General features: G+C 41.7%; 1 protein-coding gene across 1 annotated transcript; it reads left to right on the forward strand.

Annotated features, from left to right (window-relative positions):
* The first annotated feature begins 172 nt into the window (after positions 1-172).
* LOC309368811 (uncharacterized protein) lies at positions 173-26,477 on the forward strand. The gene is made up of 16 exons (XM_081909116.1): positions 173-933; positions 3,495-3,655; positions 4,611-4,635; positions 4,716-4,829; positions 4,986-5,126; positions 6,709-6,815; positions 8,342-8,462; positions 9,656-10,242; positions 11,272-11,602; positions 14,822-14,982; positions 17,428-17,452; positions 18,489-18,602; positions 20,859-20,990; positions 23,050-23,264; positions 24,131-24,248; positions 25,335-26,477. The coding sequence occupies exons 1-16, from the start codon at positions 777-779 to the stop codon at positions 25,880-25,882; spliced, it is 3,057 nt and encodes a 1,018-aa protein (XP_081765242.1). The 5' UTR covers positions 173-776; the 3' UTR covers positions 25,883-26,477.
* Positions 26,478-26,493: the final 16 nt, after the last annotated feature.

The raw sequence follows: 26,493 nt of genomic DNA on the forward strand, positions 1-26,493 counted from the left end.
TAAATATTAAAAACTTCCCTAAACAGGGCTTCCTTCAGATGTCTTTTAAAGATAGGATAGCTGCTTATTTCCTTCACATCTGAAGGGAGGGTGTTCCACAGGGTAGGCCCTCTGTCTGGATATATATTAAACTTCCTAGGATTTGGTTCCAGCACCGTTTACACACTTTAGATACTTTTATTTTCTTCATTGTGTTTCGCTGGTTCTGTTGTCAGCTGGCTTTCACACTGTGTAGAAAAGCAGGCCTTTACTCAGGGGTAGGAAACCTCATGGTCAGAGGCTGAATGCAGCTGTCCAGGACACAGCCCTCAACCGTCTTCCTAGGCCATTCATTCCCCTTCCCGATCCACACACCCTTTTCCCAGGCGAAAACCCTCAGTGGTCGGGCTCTGCAGTCTCCTCAACTGCTTTTTTTCTGGCTGGAATGTGTCCTCGAACTACGACAAAACCTCTTTTTGGAGGAATGAGAGATACGTATGGGATGTTAGTATATGTAGAAATATATTGGCTTTTTGGTGTGCAAAGGCAAGAGTCACACCTGTTGCTCCACAATCTTTGCCCCTCGCCCCACTTTTCACCAGCATGTGGCCCTCAGGAGGTTTCTGATGAGGGAAGGCGGCCCTTGGGATGAAAAAAGTTTCCCCACCCCTGGTATAAACTGAAATAAATGAACTTAAATCTGTTCTTTCTTGTTTGTTCATCTTTCCGCCCTTGAAAATTGGTTTGTTACGGCTTCAGTTTTCTCTCTTCCAGTGTTTCTGTTCCCCCTCCTATGAATGGAGCAATTGCAGCAGAACTTTGGTCACCGCGATCTTGCTGAAATATCAGCACACAATTTGGGACACGAGCATTTTGGTTTCATCATGATTTCCTGTCACTTCAGCATTCTGTTTTTCTTCCTTTTCCTGGTGTATCCGCTTTCACCGGCTGCAGGTATGACTCATGAAAAACTGTCATAATGTATAAACTTGAAATGTTTCCTTTTCTTGTAATTTTCTTATTGAAAATGCAGGGCAATTTTGAGAAAGGATTCCTATGATTCTAAATCTTCCTAAAACCAAACTGTTTTGTGTGACACAGCTGCTCATGTGATTACCATAATGATTTAGAAAAATCTGCTGCTAAGCTTAATAGTTAACCAAATTCCCCAGTGCCTCACAGATAAACCAGGTTTTAATCTGAGAGGTCAAAAAAGCCGCAAATCTAACCAACTCTTATTTATGTATTTCTAAAACCACCATTATCGATTATTGCTTCCATGTAGTTTTATCTTTGTTGGTTATTGTTTTGTTTAAACAGAACCTGTAGAATAGTATCATGAAGAGAGAAACCTATATCACTGTGTTGTCTCCACATTCAGGATTTTACCAGTAATTTTACCAAAATTACTGAAAGGTTTTTTTGGGGGGGAGCAAATTTTCTGGCATTCACAAAGCTAAAGAGGAAGGGCCGTAATCACAAAAAATTGAGATTCTTTACATTTTGTGAATTATTAGTAAACAAGTTGTGTGAACTGTCCGTTGGCTCAAATAAGTGATATGTGAGTCTAGCTATAGACTAATCTTCTTTACAATCATAATCTGTAACTATTCAAACTTATGTATTATTTGTGATACACATCAATTGAAAATAGAGGTTAAGTTATTCTTTACTGGAAGGATAAAATGTGACTAAAGCTAAACATGGTAAATATTTGTTCCAGGGTTTCTTTTGCTTAATCCAAAAATACAATTTAGTTACTAAACTATTTGAATGCAACATAACAGGAATAATATTTCTTTATAGAGTCAGTTCGTTATTTGACAAAGAGTCAGCTTTCAGAGTGCACATTCTTTGTCAGACAGATGTTTGTTTAGGGGGAAAAGAAAAAGAAACCTTGTGAAATATAGATATGCTGGGTTGTATCCGACAAGTCATGCTCAGAGTAGACCCACTGAAATACAGGGACTTAACTTACTTAAGTCCATTTATTTTGGTGGGGCTACTATGAGAATGACTTACTTAACTATCAGTCCCCACTATATTTAAGCCCACTATTCATGACTTTGAATTAATGAAGTAAATCTGAACACTTGCACTCAAGTGAGGAGCTAATCTTAAAAAGATAGACTTGGGGGGAAATTGCATGCTCACAAAGATGCACATGCCTCTTAATTAACAGTTGTTTGGATGCAAGGAGCCATGCAGTCAACTTTGTTAATTTTAATTATATTTCTTGAATGTTTCATTGGAAACTGTGTTCGAATCTGATGGGGAGTAGTTTCTCTGTGGGCTGGACAGAGAGGGTTATTTTGTAACTCAAAAGAAAATTACAATGCCCCATAAGACAATGAACAGTGAAGTATTTTTCTGGCTTGAAGCATTTCTACTAGGACTGTGCTAAGTATTCCTGAATTTTGATGTTTATTTTGAAATTGCTCAAAACAAATTTCACCCACACTGCCCTCAGCCTCATTTCCCCTCACAACTGTTTCTCCTGGTTGGTTGTGGTGATCACATGATGTGTATGAGCAGGGCTTTTTTTCAGTCAAAATGCCCCCAACAGTCAGGGGAGAGACCAGACCACCCTCATCAAAGCCCTGCTGTGCCTCTGGCTCACAAGGAGCCCAAAGGGGACATCCTCTACAGGGATCCGGAGAGGATCTCTGAAATATACTTGGAGTCGAGTGTGGATTTCATGCTCTTTATTCAGCTCATAGTAGTGAGGAATGAAAGTTCCCCCAAAATATCAGCTTTATATACATTATTTACACAATGGGCCGCACGCGATTGGCTAATTCCGGGATTCTCCTGTAGGCCAATCAGGTTGCGGATTCACTTCCACCTGGAGCTAGATTGGGTGGCTCCTGCAGACCAATCAGACTGCTGAATTCTGAATCCTATTGTTCTAGGACCAATCAGACTGCTGCATTTTGGATCCTATTCAACTCAGCACATAACAGTCTCCTTGTGAACCAGAGGTGTAGCAGGGCTTTTCTGAGGCTCTTCAGCCCCCCAACAAACAGCTCATGTGGGAAAGCTGTGTTCAGCTGAGCAAGCCCCAGATGCTCTGGCTCACGTGAGCCCGAGAAGTGCAGTGGGGGCTCATTAAGCTGCTCATCTGAGGCATGGAAGGCTCCCCTTGCCTCAGCTGAGCAGCCTCAACATGCCTCTACTTTTTTGTCTTGGAAAAAAAGCACAGTTTACCAACATAGCTTTATGATACCCTTGACAAAAGTCATATGGGTTGCTACCACCAGTAAGGTGAAATAGCAGTGAAAGCAAATGAGGGCAAGAAGGAATTGTTGGGCTGAGAAACGGCAACCTGGAGACCATTGGACACTGATCCACACAAAATCCCCCCACAGAAGGAATTTTATACTCTCCAAAATGGACATAAAATACAGTAATCTCGGTTTAGTTCCATTCCCTGCTTTTCTCATCTGTGGAGATATCCCTAATAACTGTGGTTTGCGGAGGCAGAAAGCCAATGATTTTTTTGTTTGCTTTTAAAGTCTTCTTAAAGCATGAGGAAGCAAGCAGTGTGCTACAAAGGAATAAGAGAGCCAACACCATCTTTGAAGAGTTGAAAGTGGGATCGCTGGAACGAGAATGCATGGAAGAGAAATGTTCATTTGAGGAAGCCAGAGAAATCTACAAAGATAGGGAAAGGACTGTAAGTAATGTGAAGTAATGGAAGGGCGTCTTCCCATTTTGATGACTTTTGCCAAATCTGTATTAGAATCAATGGTTTATAACAAACTGAACCATGATTTGACATTACATGAGGAACCACTGGCTTCATGCTTTTCCTTCCTAATCCCCTTGCTCACTCCAGTTCCCTCCCAAATCCAAACCAGCAAACTGGGGGTTGTGCTCACCCTCCAGACCAGAACTGCAGACCCTGATTGCAAGTACAAAGTGTAGCTTGCCAATTTGAATGTGATTTGCAACTTCTTGTTTGGAGGAGAATCTGCCAGTTCCGATACTGGCAAAAAGGTTCAGTCTGGTTCTTGTGTCTGGTAAAATACCTGTTCTGCCTTTGGTGAGAGATGTTTGGTTTTGGAGATGACTTGTTTTAAATGCATTGGTGGGAGTTGATAGATCTGAGATTCTTCAGTCTTTGCCAGGCCTTGGGGATAGATCTCTGAAGTGCATCATATCTCTTGTACAAACACACGTAAATGTAATAAATGTACATATAGTACATGAACAACATGTGGTGTTCAACGTACCATTTCCTATGTTGCATCTGATGGGACTCAATTTGAAATACTGGGCACGGCATTTATAATTTCCTTGTGAAACATTAAGCGAAAGAACACACGCCCAATTGGCTTTTGCATCACCAAAAAAGAACCTATTGCAGGTGAAATTAACAGAGCAGACAGAAAAGCCCCATCTGTGATACTGGGGAGTGTCTGAGTGGGATCAGCCAATTTAAGAAGCAATTCTTGGTTCAAAAATAGGGAAGTTACAAGTAAACCCAGAAGTAAACTAGTATTTTGAAGGTTAGTAGATGACTTTTCCCAAACTGTTACTGTATAGTGTAGATGCAGTTTTACTTAGATATTGTCGTTCTTATGCTCATTTTGATTATTTCTCCTGTATCTCTGTCCTTTTCTACTCAGATGGAATTCTGGAAACAATACACAGGTAAGCCGACTCATGCTAAAAGAAAATTTGCTATTGGAGCTCTTCCTAGAATTTTTGCTGACACCTGAGTGTTTTCATAGATGCTAATGAGTGTGACTCCAACCCTTGTCAGAATGGTGGGACTTGTCATGATGAGTACAAGAAGTACAATTGTTACTGTCCTGAAGATTATGAGGGCAGAAACTGTGAAATTGGTAAGATATTCCTATCATCTATCTATCTATCATCTATCTATCTATCTATCTATCTATCTATCATCGTCTGTCTATCTAGCTCTATAACATTTAGAATATAATTCTGCAGGTCTTTTGCAAGGCATTTGGTGAATTAATATGTTCTCATATATTTAGGCCCAGAGACCAGACTGAAGTGCATTTATGACAACGGCAACTGTGAGCATTATTGCATCGATATCCCAAATGCAGTACGACAGTGTTTCTGTGCAGAGGGATATAGGCTGGGAAGTGATAAAGAATCTTGTATCCCAGAAGGTAAGGTATAGAACACATCACCACACCAATTGTATTTCAGGTTACATCCATGTCCTGATAGATGCCAGAGAATATTTTAAAATCTTTTTTTTAAAAAATAATCTTGCAATTTTAATTTAAAATAAAATGGTAGGCTAAAATATGATGGCAGAAAAAAAGATTCCTTGCTATTCCGCATTCAGATAAAATTGTTATTTCCCACTTAGCAGTTGTATCTTTACTAGTTTGCAAACTGAAATATTTACTTTAGGGCTTCAAATCCTAATCCAGCTAAACCAATTTTAACGTCATTGTTCCCAGGATCTAACTACTGGCAGTGCAAGGAAAATGCTTTATACTGAGTCAGACCATTGGTTCACATAGCTCAATAGTGTCCACACAGACTGGCAGCAGCTCTCCAGGATTTCAGATGGGCCTTTCTCCTTCCTGGAAATATTGGGGATTAAACGTGGCAGGTGCTCTACTGTCCTGTTCTCCATTTTCAGTAACTATACAGTGGTACCTCCGGTTAAGAACTTAATTCATTCTGGAGGTCTGTTCTTAACCTGAAATTGTTCTTAACCTGAAGCACCACTTTAGCTAATGGGGCCTCCTGCTGCCGCCGCACCAGCAGAACACTATTTCTGTTCTCATCCTGAAGCAAAGTTCTTAACCCGAGGTACTATTTCTGGGTTAGCAGAGTCTGTAACCTGAAGCATATGTAACCTGAAGCGTATGTAACCCGAGGTACCACAGTACTGCATGGATATCTGTCATGCTGCAGCAGTACAGAACTTGTGTCTGGAGTGCAGATTGTGACTTTGCTGGGATATATGCATCAGTTTCAGTCCAACTACTCCCGCTTAACTGGTTTGTTGACTAGGCCAGATGTGACTGTAACAGCCTGTTGGGAACGAGGCACAGAAATTAAAAAAAGAATTGCATGTCACACTCTTTCAATGCATTCAATCAGTGGATTTAAAGGATTTCACAATACAAAACTCCCACCTGAGAATGAGCTTTTTTAATAGGAAAGGGAAAGGGTAAGGGACCCCTGACCATTAAGTCCAGTTGCGAACGACTCTGGGATTGCAGCGCTCATCTCGCTTTACAGACCAAGGGAGCTGGCATTTGTCCGCTTCCACAGACAGTTTTTCCGGGTCATGTGGCCAGCATAACTAAGCCACTTCTGATGAAACCAGAGCAGCGCACGGAAACGCCGTTTACCTTCCTGCCGGAGCGGTACCTATTTGTCTACTTGCACCTTGTGCTTTTGCACTGCTAGGTTGGCAGGAGCTGGGACTGAACAACGGGAGCTCACCCTGTTGCAGGGATTCGAACCACCGACCTTTTGATCGGCAAGCCCAAGCGGCACAGTGGTTTAACCCACAGCGCCACCCGCGTCCCATGTATTTCATAGTAGTTAATAGCAGAAGATTGGAAAGTTGCGCTTAAAAACATGGTCACAGTATTATAGTCTGAAAGCTCAACTGTATGTTTCAAAATATTATTTACTGGTATTTTGTGATACAGACCGAACTCAGAAGTGGAGAAAGGTTCATAATCATGTTTCATGCATAACAAAAGCTACATCTTTTTGCAGTTGATTATCCTTGTGGGAAAATACCACTTCTGGCCAAAAAAAGGGAGGACCGACGGGGAAGAATTGTAGGTGGTTATACCTGTCCTCGAGGTGAATGCCCATGGCAGGTGAGTCTTCAAGTAACTTTAGTACAATTCTCTGTCTGTCTGTCTATCTTTGCATCAGAAACACTGAAATGAGGGAGAGGCACAAACAGATTCCTCTTGACTTTCCATACACTGCATGGTGCATTAGGGGGAAAGAAAACTGCCAGATCCCTACATTTCAAAAGAGACAAAACAATATCCAAACAAAACCTCCAACATAACATTCACAAAGTGGTAAAACATTGCAAGGTGTTCAGTGCAGACAGGAGAAGCTTGTCTTGTTTTTTAAATGGCTAGACAACCATTCCTATACTGATACTTTATACTAAAAAAAAAAATCATTTTTGAAAAAGTTATAAAAATTAGACTGATAATAGGAATAGTAACAACACATTTTTTGTACAGCAGTCAAACAGCACACCTGTTCATGAGGTGTGGGCAGGGGTAAGAAACATGAGCAAGAAGTTGTATTTTGAATGTTGGGAAGCACAACTTTGAGGGAGAACATGCACAAGTGTGCTTTTTTTATTTTATTTTTTGCACAGGAACAGAAAAGCCTAACGTGTAATGTGCTTGAATGGAGGTCAAACCCAAAGTTATGTGTGCTGTTTGTTTTGCTTTAGATATTGGGTGTATAGTTCTCTGGGAAAGGATTCTTAACTTTGCACCTTTACACAGCGTAAACCACCTCTCACCTCCCACTGTCCAAAGCTGCTAATAGCTCTGGGGGCAGAAAACAGACAGGCATAGATGCTGTTCACTCAGCTCTCCCCCTACGTACTAAGTTTTGTAACCACTCTTAGGATGCCTAGACCCTTGCCTTTGCTTTGGTATCTCAGGTGCTCTCCTTGGCCAAAAGGACATAAGAGCCCTGCTGGGTCAGAACAAGGCCTGTCAGTTTCAGCATCCTATTTCCTGCAGTGGCCGACCAGATCCCTGAAAGCAACAGGATGTTCTCCTGCAGTTATCTCTAAGCAATTGAGTATTCAGAGGTGTTGAAAACATCTGATTCTGGTGGTAGTACATAGCTGTCACAATTTATCTTTCAGGAGTTCGTCTAATCTCATTTTAAAGATGCCTAAATTGGTAGCCATCACTACATGTTCTGTCGGCAAATTCCGTAGTTTAACTATACTGAATCGCCCTTTAAAGCTGTTTTTAAAGGACTAATTTTCTTGCCTGTCTTAAATCTCCTGCCATCCAACTTCATTTGATGCTCCTAGGGTTCTAGCATTATGAGAGAAAGAGAGATAGAAACATCTTTAACCCTACTTTTTCCACACCTTACATACATTTGTAGTCAGTCACACCCCTCCTTACTCATCTGTTTGTTTCCCACAAACATTGTAACTTTCCCTCATTTGGAGAAGTTGCTCCAGCCTTCTGATTATTTCAGTTCCCCAAAATGTTAAGTGTCATTTAAACAACCTAGCCATTCCATTCAGTTGAACACATTACTGGTAGATGTGTTGACAGTTCCTTCATAAATGCCAAGTAAATCATGTTTCTTGTAAAGGGTTTTGCAGTGATGGTTGTTGTATTTTCAGGCTCTCATGATAGAAGGTCAAATGCAGAAGTGTGGAGGTGTTCTGATTGCTCCATCATGGGTAGTTACTGCAGCCCACTGCTTCTCACAAACACGCCGCGAAGCACTCAGGATAAAGCTGGGTGAGTACAGTCCTCAGTGGAATTGAGAAGAGAACGAGAGGCTGGCAATTATGCTGTGCTGAAAGTACATAGAGCTTGATCCATATGGTTGGACAGTTGGAACAAGCTTCCCTGGTAAAGTGGAGAAGGAGGTACAAGATAATAATAATAATAATAATAATAATAATAATAATAATAATAATAATAATAATATAAAAAACAACAACAACAACAACAACAAACAAACAAACATTATTGAGTGCTATGCCATGCAGGGAGCTCAAATGGCCAATAACTGGATCACTGGGTATGTAGATCATGTAAGACTGTCAGCATAAATAATTGGACATCGGAATCTGATCAGTGTGACACATTCCGCTTCTAGAAACACAGCCTGTAATATGAATCCATCTGTGAGGAGACCAGGGCATTCCATCATGCCCTTCCTTTCCTTGGCATAACATCCAAACTCTCAGTAAAGTAGCTTAAACAAAATAAAATATTATGCAGGTAGAATGCCAGCAGGGGCATCAAGGTTCCTGGCTCCCTGGGAATGTATTTGTTCCATTGAGACCAAAGTGGCAGACCTGGAAAAGCTAAAAGATGCAGAGAAGCTGGCAGATAAGGCCTTCAGGGATGTTACAGCTGTGTCCCATTCCCACAGTGATAGGTCCCCTGCTGTCAGGGAGAATGAGTCCCAGGGAAGGAAATAATTGCTCTGGGGAAGAGTACCTGCTGGAGGTTCAATAATGGGAAATTATTCTGCCATGTAACAAGAAAATAATCGAAAACATAACCATTAATGACCATGCAGTGCTTCCAGACAACCTGTTTGTTGAGTGGTCATCCTGATTTGTTTCCAGGGAGATTAGACAGTGTTGGCTACAGAATAACAAATTATTTTGATTAGTTTGCATGGAAATTGGATGATGATGATGATGCTTCAAAACTAATGTTATTCCACACATTCCAGCACATTTTCCTTTCGCTTTACAAAATGTCCAGTCTTGTGAAAGTGGGTTCTTTGATGCAAAACCTCCCAATCAACTATAATTGCACAACCTAACTTTGCCAGTGTGTGACCCCAAAATAAGGACAGTCTTTGTGCTATTAATCCTCTCTGAAGATGAGCCTAAAGACCTGGCTCGACTCTGAGATCTGTGCTATTAAGAAATCTGATACCCATTGCTTAACAAATGTTCCTGCTTTTCCAGGTAAATACAGGATAGACCAGGAAGAAGAAGGTGAACAGGAAAGAAGAGTTGCTAAAATCATAATCCATGAAAAGTATTCTCCCAAAAAAGTTGAAAATGACATTGCCTTGTTGCAGTTAGCGACACCTGTCAATTTCACAGATTACGTGGTGCCCATATGTTTGCCTCAGCAGCGGTTTGCTGCAGATGTTCTGAGCTTCATTGAATACTCCACAGTGAGTGGATGGGGGCGTCTCTTAGAAGGCGGGGCTACGTCAGCCACACTTATGCAAGTGAGACTCGTCAAAATGCATAGGAAAGAATGTGCTCAGCACACTAACTTAAATATTACAAAGAACATGTTCTGCGCAGGATACCTGGATGGGAGTCGAGACTCTTGTGAAGGTGACAGTGGTGGGCCTCACGCCACTGAGTACAGGAACACGTGGTTTCTAACAGGGATCGTGAGCTGGGGTAAAGGCTGTGCGGCAATGGGAACATACGGAGTTTACACCAATGTCGTAGAATACATTGGGTGGCTAAACAATCACATGCAGAATATGCAGAATACCTCTAGCACTGCAGTTGTACTTACACCCTCTCAGAATTAAGGCATATTGAGTTCAATGGGATTTAATCACAGATAAATGTATACAGCATTGCAGCCTTCATTAGGACTTTCCTTGGGGTTTTTTTTTGACACTTGTATTTCAGCATTCCTCGAGCATTGTATATCAATTAAAGGCTATATACTGAATTAACACTTACTTTTATTCATTTTCACAAGTTTATTCTTCATATACTGTTTATAATCGTAGTGTAATCTTTTAACATTTTTCACTTACAACAAGAAAAATAAGAATTTAATTTGATTCTTGCATTCTTAAAAGTTTCAGCACAAAAGAGAGTGGACACGCATAATTCAGTTTGCATAAGGCAAAGTATTTAAAGTGATAGGGGATGCTGTCTCGGCTTTGTTCCTTTCTCTCTACATGGTTTGTGAATTCTTTGTACATTCCCATCCCTGCTCTTATGATTTCAACAACCCTGTGAGGTAGATTAGACTGAGTTAACCAATATGCACATGCACCTGATTTAAGGTACAGAGAAGAGCAACCAAAATGATCAGAGGATCACCTTGGGGCCACCTTCCCAATGAGGAGTACGGATGAAAGGATATGTCAATTATGGTTCTCCCGGTTGCTTACTTTTCCAATCTTAAATTCAGTTCTCCACATTTCTGCAACAGCTTGCAATTTTAAAAAAGAAAGAAAATTATTCAGCATTTTAGTGCAAATACCTCCTAGTAACCAAGCTTTTGTGTGCAGTTTTGACCTAAGGTGCGCATTTTTGCAAGCATGTTTGAATATTATTTTCACTAACGTAATTCATTTTTAGGCACCTTCACCCTTAATATATACATTTCACTTCTTCTCTCTTACTTTCTTGATCAGATACTGCAAAAGGAACACCCATGACAAAATGTTTTTGGAAAGGGGGGCGGGGAGAGACTTCATTAGGAACAAATTGCCCAAATGGATTTGTTTTGAATTTTTTGTGTGAACAGAGGGCTTATTTCCGTAAATGTAATCAGCTTTTTACTTACAGACACACTTCCTCTGTGCATAAATATCTGAGGAGAAAAGCAAGGGAAGCTGCTTTCTGAAGCATCCAAGGCACCGCTTTGCCTTTACTTTGCCTCTTATGACCTTACTTGGAAAAGACCAGGATGTCTTATCACTCAGCACAATAATTTGGAGACTCCGTATCCAAACACAACCCCATTTGTTATGTGTGATAAGAGGTGCAGCCCAGCAACAGGAAGTGTGCTGTTTGAACCTTATTCACGACTAGCCCCTGCAGTAGAACAGTGTGTTGTTTTTCCACTGATAGGCACCATGGCTAGCCAGCTGTTCCTCATTCTGATTCTCACTTCTCTGTCAAGTTTCCTGAAGGCAGAAAGAAATGGTAAGAGAGCCTTAAATAATTTCTCTCTCTCTCCTTGCAATTGCTTTCATTTATTTCAAATAAGAATTATTATTTTTCCTTTGTGCGTAGGAAGAAAGTAAGGGCCACAAATTAGGAGAAGTCTTCTCCATCGAAAGGGTCTCAGTATATTATACAGTATAATGCATCTTGTTTGCCTGTGTATGGTGTGGGAATTAATTTCTAGGCTGCATATGCACCATACTTTTAAAGCACCCCCCCCCCAAAATCCTGGAAACTATAGATTACCCATCACAGAGCTACGATGCATTGAGGAACCACAGTTCCCAAAATTCTTTTTTGGGGAGTGTTGCTTTCAGTGTGATTTAAATGGTGTGGGAAAGCACCCTGGAATGCAGTTCTGCCTGTCAGATGGTAAAAATACCTTCTCTTTCAGCTACAGGGGTGATGAGAGAGAAAATGATGTACATGACAAGGGAAAAAGCCTTTATATAGCAAATAAATGTTTCGGATTAGGAAGGCAGAAACATATATCTAATATTGTTCCCAGAAAAATAAAAAGTGTGACGCAGAAGGAGTTAATAAACAAGAAACGGTGAGAATGATAGTGGAAGTAATGTTTCTATGAAATGAAGAAATGCACCTGGTTTTAGTTGGGGGGGGGGCGTATCATAACATTTCACAGATCATTGAAGTTGTGGCAATAAATTTAATATGCTTATAATAATAATAATTTATTATTTGTACCCCACCCATTTGGCTGGGTTTCCCCAGCCACTCTGGGCGGCTTCCAACAAAGATTAAAAATACATTAAAATGTCACACATTAAAAACTTCCCTGAACAGGGCTGCCTTAAGATGTTTTCTGAATGTCAGGTAGTTGTCTATCGCTTTGACATCTGATGGGAGGGCGTTCCACTACCGAGAAGGCCCTCTGCCTGGTTCCCTGTAGCTTTGCTTCTCGCAATGATGGAACCGCCAGAAGGCCCTTGGCGCTGGACCTCAGCATCCGGGCAGAATGATGGGGGTGGAGACGCTCCTTCAGGTTCTCTCAAACACACCAATGCTGCTATGAACAGCATAACTTCATAAAAACGTCACATACAATATAACAGGACCCCACTGGCAATTTGGAACGATATTTTTAAACAAGTAGCTGGCTTTGGTGTTTTAAATTCCTTTTTATGTCATCAGCAAAAGCAGTATAGGCTTTATGAATGTTAACACCCTGTTAGTAAACACTTGGTTGGGCATGGAAGCAAGCCATGTTAATTTAACTGTAACCCACTGTTGAGTACGGTTGCTTAGGATTATAGTGTACATCACATGCAATTGGCCCAGTCGAATGATGATCTGTATTTCTTCATGTGCTTTGGCTACCATGGGAACTGACGTGTCCGATATGGGATGGGACTAGGGGCACGGAAAGAATAGCATCTAGTGGAAAAAATGATACCGCCCCATTTTGGGTCTTCATAAACCTCTTCTCAGGAGTCCTCAATGGTTGGCAGGGAATAGGTCAGGCAAAAGGTAGTATTTATTCACACCACAGGTAGTTAAAATTATGGAATTCACTGCCACACACGATGTAGTGATGGCCACCAGTTTAGGGGACCAAACGACATGATGTTAAGTGCAGCTTTGCACTTGATGTGCAACTTAAATGCTGGGGGAGGTGGCTGATAATTATTAGCATAACAGCAGGTGTGCAGGCAAAATAAGCCTTTCCTCACCTACCTGCTTCCTCCTCCATGCAATTGAAAACTTCAGAGGAGGAATTTTCAGGGTGATAGGAGAAGTGAATAATTTGGGCAGTGGAAATTGAGGGATAGAGTGGAGAGGAAAAAGGTATGAAAGGTGTAAGCCAGAGAAAACAGCTGGAACAGTCAAGGTGGGAGATGACCAGAGCATGCAGCTGAGGTTTTAGCTGAGATTTTGCAGATGAATTGGTAGATTTCTGCAATGATTTGGGGGGTGAGGGGTGGGGAAAGAGGAAGAACCAAAGATAAGGCCAGAGCTTTGTGTTTGGCCATCAGGCTTTAGAGGCAGAGCCCAGGGAGTTGGTGAGAGAGAGTCAACAGAGCATCAACAGACTACAGACCCTGAAAGGAGCAAATGACAAAAAAGATGGAGTGTGTGCAATTTTGAAAGCAACAAGGTGATGCCTGCGGAAAGTGACTGCTTACAAGATGTGCAGAGTGGCAATCCCAGAATGATGGATTTTACTTCCACATCTTCGTGGCATGTAGTGAAATCCAGTATGGTGGTCTAAGTACGAATTTTTAGAATTCCTGAGACATAGACCAGGGAAGTCTCCTGATGCCTGTGTTAGCCACCCACCCTGCAGCTACAGGCTATTATGCCACCTGTTTCTTCACCCCATGCTGTATGGAAAGAGAGCATCCAATGATTGTGGGAGGTTTCAGAGGGACTTTACTGCTGTGAGAGCAACTAAAGCTGTGTACACATTGCTGTTTCCTCTGGTTCCAGTGCACCCACACCACCTCCCTTTTTGATCCGTGTACACATGGTGTACCTGCCATGGTGTTACCTGCCATGCAGAGTTATCCTGTAGGTTCTTGAGCAGTCCTGCTGTTTGATGTGTTCTCAATTCAATTTCCAGTTTCAATTCAAAAGGAAAACTTAAGCCAATTTCACTTCACAGCTAAGCTGAGGTGTGTGCATTTGAGAAAGCCACTGCTCCTGCAGGGATTACAGCATATGCACAGACGGGGAGCGGGTTGCAAGGGGTGCAAAAACCCAACAGGTAGTGTGCATCAAGTGAATACATTCCCTCCTCCCACTCTGGTGTGTACAACAATTGCAAATGCCACTTGAAATGCAGTGGGTGTGCTGGGTTTGGGATGAGCTTGCTGTTTTCAGCTGCAAAATGGGAGTGGCTTTCTCCTTTTCCCCCCCAAGTGAAATATGAGAAGGCTGGAAGCGAAGTGAGTCAACCTCCTCTAGGGAGCAGCAGCCACCACAAGCACTGGGTGGCTTATCTTCACTCCATAGCCAGACGGTCTAGCCTAAGAACTGAATCACTTGCCCTGTGGATGCTACCTCATACAACATGCACATGAGACTGAAAGAGACAGAGAAAGAACCACGGTGTGCTTTCTATCACAAGCAGAGACGTGAAACCATGTGCAACATTTATCTATAAATGCAAAACAGTTTTCCGTAATGTGTTTTGAAATTTGCATACGAGACATGTGTTGGTTGTTGTTTTTTCTTTAGTGTTTCTGCAGGATAAAAAGGCAAACAATTTTTTGGAACGAGTAAAGCGTGCCAATTCTCCTTTTGAGGAGTTTAGGCAGGGAAACATTGAAAGGGAGTGCATGGAAGAGAGGTGCTCCAAGGAAGAAGCCAGAGAAGCCTTTGAAAACCAAGAGAAAACTGTAAGGACAAAGCTGGCCTATGTGTTTGCCTTGCCTTCATATGACTGCTGCTTTCTGTCCTCTGTCCTCCAGAGCAAGATCAAAACAGGACAGCTATGTTCTACCAGCCGTGCCTTCACAGTGGAACTGTCAGCTGCATTTAACAGCTTCCTAAGGGACGTGGGTGGCGCTGTGGGTTAAACCACAGAGCCTAGGACTTGCCGATCAGAAGGTCGGTGGTTCGAATCCCCGCAATGGGGTGAGCTCCCGTTGCTCGGTCCCTGCTCCTGCCAACCTAGCAGTTTGAAAGCACATCAAAGTGCAAGTAGATAAATAGGTATCGCTCCAGCGGGAAGGTAAACGGTGTTTCCATGCACTGCTCTGGTTCGCCAGAAGTGGATTAGTCATGCTGGCCACATGACCTGGAAGCTGTACTCTGGCTCCCTCGGCCAATAAAGTGAGATGAGTGCCACAACCCCAGAGTCGGTCACGACTGGACCTAATGGTCAGGGGTCCCTTTACCTTTTTACTCCTGCAATACCCTAATGTTCTCTCCATGTGCTACTATTTTCCCCTCTTCCTCCCTACTAATTCTTCCTCCAGCTGGAGAACAAACTGGAACCCAGCCATATCTCTCCATATCTCTCTCCCTAAGCCAGGAATGGGGAATCTGTGACTGTACAGACGTTGTTGGAATCCAACTCCCATTAGTCCCAGCCAGCAATGTCAAGGGTAAGAGACGATGGGAATTGTAGTCCATTGACATCATTCTGCAGGCTCCCCATCTCTGTCCTAGACAAAGCAGAGGAGGGGGGAATTGTGGGTAATAATAATGAAAAAGGGAGTGGACAAGCAGGAAGGGACAAGACTGTTGATTAATACCACTCTGACATCTCTATTGTGAAGGTGCACTCAGTAGTGTGTGGTTGGCCCTGTTTTTATATTGCATCTTAAATGATACTTTTCCCATGCTTACATATATGTGTGCAGCAGCTTTATTAATATTTTATTAACATATTTCTATTATTTTTATTACTGTACAAAAGATCTGAGATACAGTGGTTGTTCATAAGATATAGAACGGTCAAGACCAAAAACATAAGCCATTAAAATCATTAGAAATATTAAGAATGTTAACAGTGTAGGTAACAAGGTATTAAGGACACTTAAGGCATAGAAGCTATGGTGAGTTAAGAAAAACAGGAACTTAACACTGATGTGGCATACTTATTAGAAATATTAGAGTGTTACAAACATTACAGTGATGAAACAAAATTAACAATACAGCAGCTACCTTCTTTCTTGCAACACATCATCTCCTTGTTTAGTTACGTGCCAATTCTGCTATTCTGCTATGAAAGGAGAATCATAGAATCAAAGCATTGGAAGAAAGGGTTTCTGTTTATCAAAAGAGAAATAAAAGAAAAGCATCAATCCACACCTTTACATTGCATTTCTCTTCTTCCCCTCTAATACTTTATGCTCCTCTCACACTTCATAATAAACTCAAATATTTTGTTCAACGCACTGAATGGCCAGAAGCCATTTATTTAATTCCAACCCCTTATAATTCTCAGACTCTTTCATGAGTGGTCTGTTTCACCCTTACCTATCATAAATTATGGCCATCTGCTCAACAAGCCAGAAAGACAAGAGTAAAGGTAATAAAGAAATTCCACAGGTAGGAAAGAGGGGAACTCTGAAATAGCAATCCTCCCTCAAGTTGCCTTAGTCCAGGTAGTGCAATATTGTCTCTCAGTTAGCTAATGCTTCTTTTCTTTTTGTATTTAGTAATGGCAGTCAATTGTTACTATTAAACCAAATGCAATTATTTTTTGCAAATAATCCCAGATCTGTTTGAAGTTGTGAATACATGCAGCTCTTGCTGATACTTGACTGAGTATTCTTCTTAATCTACCTGCCCTCCCACCTAAGGTCCCAACGTGGGTTACATTACAACACAACATTAGTACTGTTTGCTAGATCAGTTCAGGTGGCTTAAGCAGTTCCATTATGCTAGGCGGCAGGCTGTAGCAGAAGTTGGCAGAGGACTGAAATATGTCCTTAATTGGCATACTCTGTCTATATTGTTGGCCTGTCTATACTGGTCCTCAGTTGGGTCACAGCCTGACCTAAGGTGGATCACAGAAGCGGTACTGCTGCCCATTGAATATGAACAAGTGGGTCTACATTTCTTGATGGGTTCTGTTAAGTCTGTTTGAAGACTATCTCATTGGGGTGAGTAAGGATCCAAAGTAACAGGTACACCTGTGCTTCTGGGACAGTGGTCACAGCTAGAGTGAAGTAAGGCATTGGAGCTCTAACATGGCCAGATTATGGGAAGAGCTGCTGCTGCTGCTGCTGCTGCTGCTGCTGCTGCTGCTGCTGCTGCTGCTGCTGCTGCTGCTGCTGCTGCTGGAAGAACTGCTATATTGTTGTAAATAAAATCTGCTGTTTTCTTCTTAGGAGGAGTTCTGGAATGTGTATGTAGGTAAGAGATGCGTCTGTTTTTTTCAACCAAATATTTCTTTAAAATACTGTTGATATGTATTAGATAAGAAATAAATTAGTTGTTTCATTGGGTAATATCCAACTAAGGCAATAATCCAAGTAGATTTGAGTTGCTTGACTTCTATGAGTCTACTCACAGTATAACTAACATGGGATATACTTTATTTATTCATTCATTCATTCATTCATTCATTTCAGATTCAATTGCATTTTTTTAGCTGGAACAAGTTATTGTGAACTACTTTGATTGTGACAAAGGAATTATAGCTCCATGTTTTAATGCTCCCCAGCCTGTATCTTAGTAGAAAACATGTTCAGACATGCTAAATTGTGTGTTTCCACTCTCCCATGGCTGCATAAAACTTATAAAGGAAGACCCTATGCCACATATTGACTGATCGGTGCCTTCAACATATATATATGGCATTGGAAACAATAGAAGCAAAGCCTGCTGGAAGAATTTTACATTTTGGTGGGGGTGAGAGTGAGAGAGCTAAAGCAAACAAGGGATTACAATCCACATTTGCAAAGGTGGCTTCCTATTTTCAAAGGATGGCAGCAACTCTTAGAGCTGTGAGCAGCTGTTTCAAGAACTTATGATCAGCATTTTGCAATAGGAATGAAAGCTGAGCCCTTAGCTCTTAATCTATATGTCCTACACATCGACAATAAGTGTGCTTATAAGACCCCAGTCCAATAGCAAGTTCTATTAATTTCAGTGGAACTTACTTCAATATAATGTGCAGGATTTAGGCACAGGAGCTGTAGCAACAGTGGAGCAGACCACCTTAGAAGCTGGTGGACTCTCCTTTGTAAAAGGTTTCAAAGCAGAGGCTGACTGGCCACCTTTCAGGGACATCATAGTGGTAGATGCCCTGTGTTGACTAGATGAACTTTGGAGAGCCAGTATTAAAAGTGACACGGGGTAACCTCATATTTTCATTCTTAACACATTCATTAATACCTTGGATAACAAGAAATTATATTACAAAAATATTTTTTTTTCCAAATGCTAGATGGGGACCAGTGTGCTTCAAACCCTTGCCATGACCGTGGAACATGCAAAGATGGCATTAATAAATATACCTGCACATGTTTGGATGGCTATGATGGGCCGAACTGTGATAGTGGTAAGTTGTGTTTCAGTTGCAAAATAGCAGTGGCTCTCTTATTTGTTGGTTTATTTCACTACGTTCTCTGGCGGTGGGCTCCATACAGCTTCATACAAACATCCTAGGCTGAGACGATACGGAACAGCATTTCTAAATATGTTGTTATGAATGTGGGAACTGCCAATGCCATTTCTCTTTCTCTGTCTCTGCTAGTTTTCCTTCCGGCTCGAAGGTTGTTGGTCTTCCTCCCTCCATTTTCTACTTCAGGTGCACGTTGCTCCCAGGCCTTCTCTTCATGAAACACAGATCCCGTTTTTAACAGGCCACCCCAATCCCTGCCGAACTGTGGTCTTTGTCCTCGACCAGAATCTGTGTTCCTTTGGAGAACTGAAGACATGGCAGAGGCTGTCGTAGCTTTAAGAAATAGGATTTATTCACATATTTACACATGAATTTAGGTGGAGGAACTACAGATCTTACAGCATGTTCATCTCAAAAGGGACTTGTCCCTCACAACAGTACAGTATTCGAGTCCAAGGCATCTCTCCCAGCCAGCCAACCTAAATCGTCCTGCATTTTTCAGCTGTTCCAAGCTTTGTGAAAGGCCCCTAAACTCTTCCTGTCTCATTACATCCAATTACCCCAGCAACTTGTCTCTCTTCACACTGGAAACTTAGGAGCCAACTCCTGGCGTTCGTGGGGACTTGAGCCTCACAAAGTTGATGGACATTCCCATTCAAATGCTGTGTGTGCACATGCGATTATGTGGGGCAAGGCTTACCCGGGCCCCGACAATATTTTATTCATGTTGGCACCTCTGACAGTTCTCTTGCATTGCCAATAGCCCTCAGTGGCTCTACACTGTTTTGTAACAGCCCATGCTTGGCCAGGTCCTTTTGCATAGGCTAGGCCAGGATTTACTCTGCAGCTTATATTTCTCCCTTCATATCCCAAAATCTTACCATTTATTAATTTATTGGTTTAGGGGACTCTCCCCCCACCTAGGGACGCGGTGGCGCTGTGGGTTAAACCACAGAGCCTAGGGCTTGCCATCAGAAGGTCGGCGGTTTGAATCCCTGCGAAGGGGTGAGCTCCCGTTGCTCGGTCCCTGCTCTTGCCAACCTAGCAGTTCAAAAGCACGTCAAAGTGCAAGTAGATAAATAGGTACTGCTCCGACGGGAAGGTAAATGGCGTTTCCGTGCGCTGCTCCGGTTCACCAGAAGTGGTTTAGTCATGCTGGCCACATGACCCGGAAGCTGTATACCGGCTCCCTCGGCCAATAAAGCGAGATGAGCACTGCAACCCTAGAGTCAGCCATGACTGGACCTAATGGTCAGGGGTCCCTTTACCTTTACCCCGCCCACCCACATAAATAATATGCTGCACAGCACCAGCTGGGAACTAGAGGCAGACATCACCTATCATTTCAGTTCCCTGATTCTTTTAAATGTTCCCTACGGTGAGATCCTAAGGAAGGGGAGAGCTTATGCATCAGACTGCAGGGTTGAAGAAAAAGTTCCTCTTTAAATGTAACTTGAGCAAAACAGGATTCCCATATGTATTAGATAAGTATTTAAGAATGCTTCTCATGGCCATCTTGCTGATCACTGAGAATAAGATGCTGGTCTGATCCAGCAGGTTTGACTCTTACGTCCCTATGCATTTATGGTATTCACACAATGGTTGCATTTGCTCATAATGGTAACTTGACTATCTGGCTTATTGTGTTTTATTGTGAATAAGCAATTCCTGCCAAATTGTTCCTACTCCGCTCCTCCAGGGATTGTGGTTTCTTTCTCCCTAGCAAACCACGATAGCTAACCAGTCCTGACCCACGATTTGTTGTTCTTTTGTTGGCTTGCTGATCGTGGCTTGTTAGGGAACAAGAAACCGTGATTTCTGGTTCAAACAGAAACGAGGCTTCCTGTTTTGTTTCTCCCACTGGAGCAAAGCACACAGTTTCAAAATTGCTGCTACGTCTTGGAGGACGTTATGCTCAGGCTTGCGATCATGAAATGGCTAGACTACAAACCAATTTTCCTGAAAAGCAGTTGGCTTTTCAGTGACCCTCAACAATTGCCCCATTTGTCCATTGATAGAGCTTTAGCTTAAACAGTAGAGAACACAAAGGAATTACCCAGTGCAAAAAAAAATGCCTTGAAGAATTTGCAACCTAGAGGAAAATGGCTCTGGCTCTAAGTAACATTTTAACCATTGCCTGAAGAATGTGTGTTAATTTATTCTTCAGCACTCATGTATTTGTCTTTTATATAGTCATACAAAGATCCTGCAAAGTGCAGAATGGTGGCTGTAAGCAGTTCTGCAAGCTTGTAGAAAACAATATCGAATGCTTTTGTGCCAATGGATATATTCTGGAAAACAATGGACAATCCTGCATTCCTACAGGTATGAAGCCATTTGTTTGGTTGAAGCAACTTGTTATAATTATATATTCTTATTTTGGGGGTGCATTTTTGAATGCATTGTCTTTTTTAATGCTACCAACAATTTAATTTTGAATTTGCTTTCCCCCTTTTTACAAGGATATTCTCAAACTTTCTTATCTCCATTTTTTCTCTTCATGTTCTGAAATAAATCCATAAATTTCAGGATTCTTCCGCTGTCTAAAGTTGTTGTGTCTTCTATTCACAAAATAAGTGAAAGCAGAGGAAGAGGGATATGGGCTGGCATACTGATGCTGACAACGTTTTCTGGCTACTGCAAAATTAAAGTCCTGCATGCACGAAGAGCACCCATATCACAATAAATGGCCATTCGGAAGCACCCATAGAATTTGTTCTTTTGACTTCTACCTTAAAATAAATGATAGTACCCCAAAAAATACATGTTAAGACAGACATTGGAGGGACTATTTTTACCCCTCGTTTTTTCCTCACCCAACAATATCAGTGTTTGTTTTTTTAAAGGATTAGTTACCATTAGCCACAAAAGATGCATTTTAAAGTTAAACCCTAATTTAATATCTAAACCTCTGTGATGTTCCACATTTATTTATTTATTTGTTTGTTTGTTTGTTTCAATTTGGTTTGGTTTGATTTATATACCGCCCTATGCCCGCAGGTCTAAGGGCAGTTCACAGGATAAAATCAGAATATAAAACCACAAAATACTTCTATCTACACTTTGCGTTCTGCATCCTTTATTATTGATATATACAGTGGTACCTCGGGTTACAGACACTTCAGGTTACAGACGCTTCAGACTCCGCTAACCTAGAAATAGTACCTCAGGTTAAGAACTTTGCTTCAGGATGAGAACAGAAATTGCGTGACGGCAGCAGGATGCCCCATTAGCTAAAGTGGTACCTCAAGAACAGCTTCAGGTTAAGAACGGACCTCCAGAAGGAATTAAGTTCTTAACCCGAGGTACCACTGTAGTTTGTTTCTAACTGTGAGTGCACAGATTGTGATGTGGTTTAAGGGTCTGAGAAAAGAATTTTTTTATCAAAAAGAATTTGATTTGACTATTAAATCTGAAGGTCCTTTAGCTGATATTTTCCTTTTAAGGTGACCTATATCTTTCCTCTGTGCTTTTTAAATTTCTTAATATTTGAAAGGTGCAATGAAAAGATAGTTGGTCACAGGAAAATTAAGTAATCATAGGTTGGTAAGGCACTCTTATGAATGTTTATTCAAAAATAATGCTCCATTGAGTTCAACGGGTCTTTGTCTTCTGACTTCCCTTCTTTACCTACTTTGTCCACCTTTCATCTTCCTGGATCCAAGTCACATCTGGAGCCAGTTTCTTGACCCAGGGCTGGTTACAGGGAGCATATGACTCCCTTTTTCAAACAGCTCCACTGGCTACCAATCTGTTTCTGGGCACAATTCAAAGTGTTAGTTATGGCTAAGAAAGCCCTAAACAGCTTTCGGTCAAAGCTGTCTGAAGGACTTATACGAACCTGCTTGGGCTTTGAGATCTTTGGGAGAGGCCCTTCTCTAGCTCCCACCACCCTCACAGATATGCTTGGTAGGGATGTAGGACAGGGCCTTTTCAGGGCAGCTCCCAAACTTTGGAATTCCTTCCCTAGAGAAGCTGGACTGGCTCCCTCCTTGTGAAACAGGTGAAAGCATTCTTGTTCCAACAGCCTTTGGAAACTGGCTGCTTTTAATGAGGGGCCTTGTGCCGTGCTTTTTTTTGAAATTTTTGGTAAAAATTTAATAGATGTGTGGGGGAGAGAGAGAGGGAGAGATTTAATTCTATAGATTCTAATTTTTAATTATTTTTTCTATGGTTTTAGTGGTTCTTATTTTTATCTGTAAGCTGTCTTGAGTATCATCATCAGGGGAAAAGGCGGGGCATAAATAAATATAATAATAATAAGAAGAAGAAGAATATTTCAGCCTTCCGAAGGAAATAGCATATTTTAAAAGATTGACTTTTTTGTTTCATTGGCGCAAGTTGGCTTGGTTGTGTTGCCTAATTTAAAATGCCGGTTTTTCAGTTCCATATCCATGTGGTCGGATTCAGAAAAAGAAGGTGGCAAAGAGAGAGGCAAGTTATTTAGAAGAGTTGGATTATAATGACACACAGATTTTCCCAAGCCCTGATTCCCAAGATGAAGAGCCATTGTATGGGGTCGAAGAAGATCCTGACGAGGACCGTGGTGTCAGAATAGTTAACGGAGAGGATTGTAAACTGGGCCAGTGTCCTTGGCAGGTAAGTTACTCTGTCATGTATCTTGTATAAATATTATATACTCGCTTATTATCCATATTTAACAATGGACACTGATTCTATCATTTTTAACTGCTACCATATTGTATTAAAGTGGGGAACAGCAAGGATCCCCACTCCAGGCTGTGGCTGGCTGGATTACCTGTTTTTAAATTTATTTTTTTAAGGCAATAAATAGCTTTTACAAGAAGAGATTCAGGGCTATGGGCCTGCAACCTTCAGCCTCATCAGGTTACCCACAGGACTTCAGATTCTGAAGTAGACTATGTAGCTCATGTTCCATCCTGACTGAATCTCTTTTGGAATTGAAGTTTGGCGATTCCTTAACCAACCCTGGGCTCTTCCCATCAAGGCATTTTGCTGCCTGAGGCAAAGGGCAAGATGGCATCTCCTCCATTCTCTGTTCATAAACTCTTACTTCAGCCTTAGTTGATGGGGCAGAGTTCGTCGCTACACCTGCAGGCAGCAGGCTGAGTTATGGTGCTCAGGCCAGGTTGTATGGCCCTCACAGCTTTTCCCACTCCTTGCCCCTTAGCTTTCCCCTGCTGCCTGAGAAAGCTGCCTCATTCTGCCTAATGGTAGATCCGGCCCTTCTTCTCATTAAACCGCTGATAGAAATGCACCACGTCACTCAGGCACTTAAAAGTTGCTTTTGTAAATCTGCTCTTTTCTGTTATTCCCTGTCTTTGTATGTCCTTATTTGGTCTCCACCCCCCCCCCCAATTTGGCTCTGCCTTATTTTGATTCTTATAGGTGTTCTAGAAAGAAGACTCAATACATCCTACGATGTCATTTCTCCCTCAGGGAAAAAAAGCTATTTACTCACACAATCCTGCTTCTTTTTTCAGGCACTTCTGATAGATGATGCAGGAGAAGGTTTTTGTGGAGGCACCATTTTGAGCCCAATGTATGTGCTTACCGCGGCTCATTGTATAAATCAGACAAAAACGCTGAAAGTTGTTGTTGGTGGGTATTTTCGATTTTTGTCACCTATTCAAAGACGCTAAATTGTAAAAAAAAAAAAAATGGTAGGTGAGGTACACAGAGGTAATCACTAATAGTTTTTAGTATTTTACTCAATATCTCACCAACATGTTTTGTAAATAAGCCTTTGGCTATGAGCTGTGGTTGTGTGTGTGTGTGTTACTGATCTCATGTAGGATTTTTAAAAGAATAAATCAGAAGTGGGCAGGTGGGTGCGAATGAATTGGGGATGAACTGTGAGTCAGAGCTGCAAATGGTGAGTGTGCGCACGGACACATATATCGAGGTGCATAATACCCAAGCTGGACAAATTATTCTGTCACCTGATGAAAGCAAATCCCACAAGTACGTCCTCCCTTTCCTGGCAGGAAAAATGCAACAATAACAAATTGCCTTCGGTTTCCAACCTTTTTGTGACTCCCGAAATAAGCTGCCCTCGCTATGTGTAGTGGGAAGATTAGTCCCAGAAATATTCCCAGTAGCAGACTACTGCAGTTCCCAGAATTCTTTGAATAAAAGAATGCGCTTCAAATGTCCTTCAGATAGGAAGTGTATAGTGTGTATGCAGGCTTAGAGGAAATGCAGATCATCTTGAAGATACCTGGCGGGACTTCCTTACCTTTTTGACGATTCAGGAGGTGTGCGCAACCCCTGCTTTACCTCTGGCAGCTGCCACAGAATCTCAGAAAATATTGTCGTTTTCATCCCCCTTCTCTGTACTTCGTTCTTTCTTCCATTGAATTTTTTAAAAATCTATTTGTTAATTCGGTTAAATGTATTATCAGGTGTCAAATAATAGCTGTCAGAATTATTATCATTATACATCCAGAGTTTGGGGTTCTGGGAGGGTGGAAAGACATACTTTTGTGAGCAAGGACTGGATGAGTTGGGAAGAGATCAGCAAGTTTTGTATTTATTCTGGATCAAATGTCATGGACAAGTGTTGTTGTTTTTATTATATTCTAACCGGGGGGGGGGGAGAGATTAATAACAACACCACCCATTTTGAATACCAATGCACCTCATATTTATATCACGTAATAATTATACTGTGTTGTTCTCACGCAGGGGAAGTGAACACAACAGTGAGTGCAAGAACAGGGACTGTTCATACAGTGGAGAAGATATACGTACATCAGAAATTTGTTTTGGCAACCTATGATTACGATATAGCCCTCATTCAGCTGAAGACCCCTATCCAGTTTTCCGAAAACGTGATCCCTGCGTGCCTTCCCACTGCCGACTTTGCAAATCAAGTCCTGATGAGAGCAGGAAAGGGTATGATCAGTGGCTTTGGCCGCCTACAGGAAAGAGGCCGAGTATCCACCACGCTCAAAAAAATTGATGTCCCCTATGTCGAGAGGCATATCTGCAAGCTGTCCAGCAATTTCCCTATCACTGAAAATATGTTCTGTGCTGGTTACCATACCGTAGCCCAAGATGCATGTCAGGGAGACAGCGGAGGACCACATGTCACTCAATACTGGGACACCTATTTTGTGACTGGTGTAATCAGCTGGGGGGAAGGGTGTGCAAGGGAGGGGAAATATGGGATTTATACCAAGGTGTCGAGATTCATAGGTTGGCTGAGGAGAATAATGCGTCCAAAGCTGTAACACGGTGGAGCGTGAGAGGACAACCATTGTCTCCCTGATCATGGTTTATTGTCGTGATTCACACAGGCATTTCCATGGGTGAATTAAATAGGTCACTTTGCCTAGGACTTAAACCAGCCTCTGCCAACCAGGATTATTTTTGGACTATAACTCCCAGCAGCCTCAGCCAGCACAGCTATGCTGGTTGGCGTTGATGGGAACTGTAGTACAAAACATCCCGAGGGCACTAGCTTGCTGAGGCACGACTTACACTATGTTACTTTAATGGCCTCTTCATTTCAAAAGCCTTGTTCAGGTGTTCTTCCAGAACAAGAAAGATCAATATAGTATGTAGTTTTGCCTAATGCAATGCATTCTTGTATGTTATTTTCATTTATATGTACTCTGTGCCCACCCAGTACATGCATTTTTGTGCACATTTACTTGTCTGGAGAACTGGATTGCAAAATTCGGAAAAGTGCAAGTTCTGAAGGATGTTTTGCTTCATGTATTCTTTATAGAAGCACAAATTCCGTGTTAGCCTTTAAACGCTAACTGAACAGAATTTCTTCCCTCGTCCCTATAATGCCATAATAAAAGAAAGTGTTAACGTTTATCTGATGGGAAAACGC

This window comes from Podarcis melisellensis, assembly GCF_964234715.1.
Source record: "Podarcis melisellensis genome assembly, chromosome: 4".
Taxonomy (NCBI): Eukaryota; Metazoa; Chordata; class Lepidosauria; order Squamata; family Lacertidae; genus Podarcis; species Podarcis melisellensis.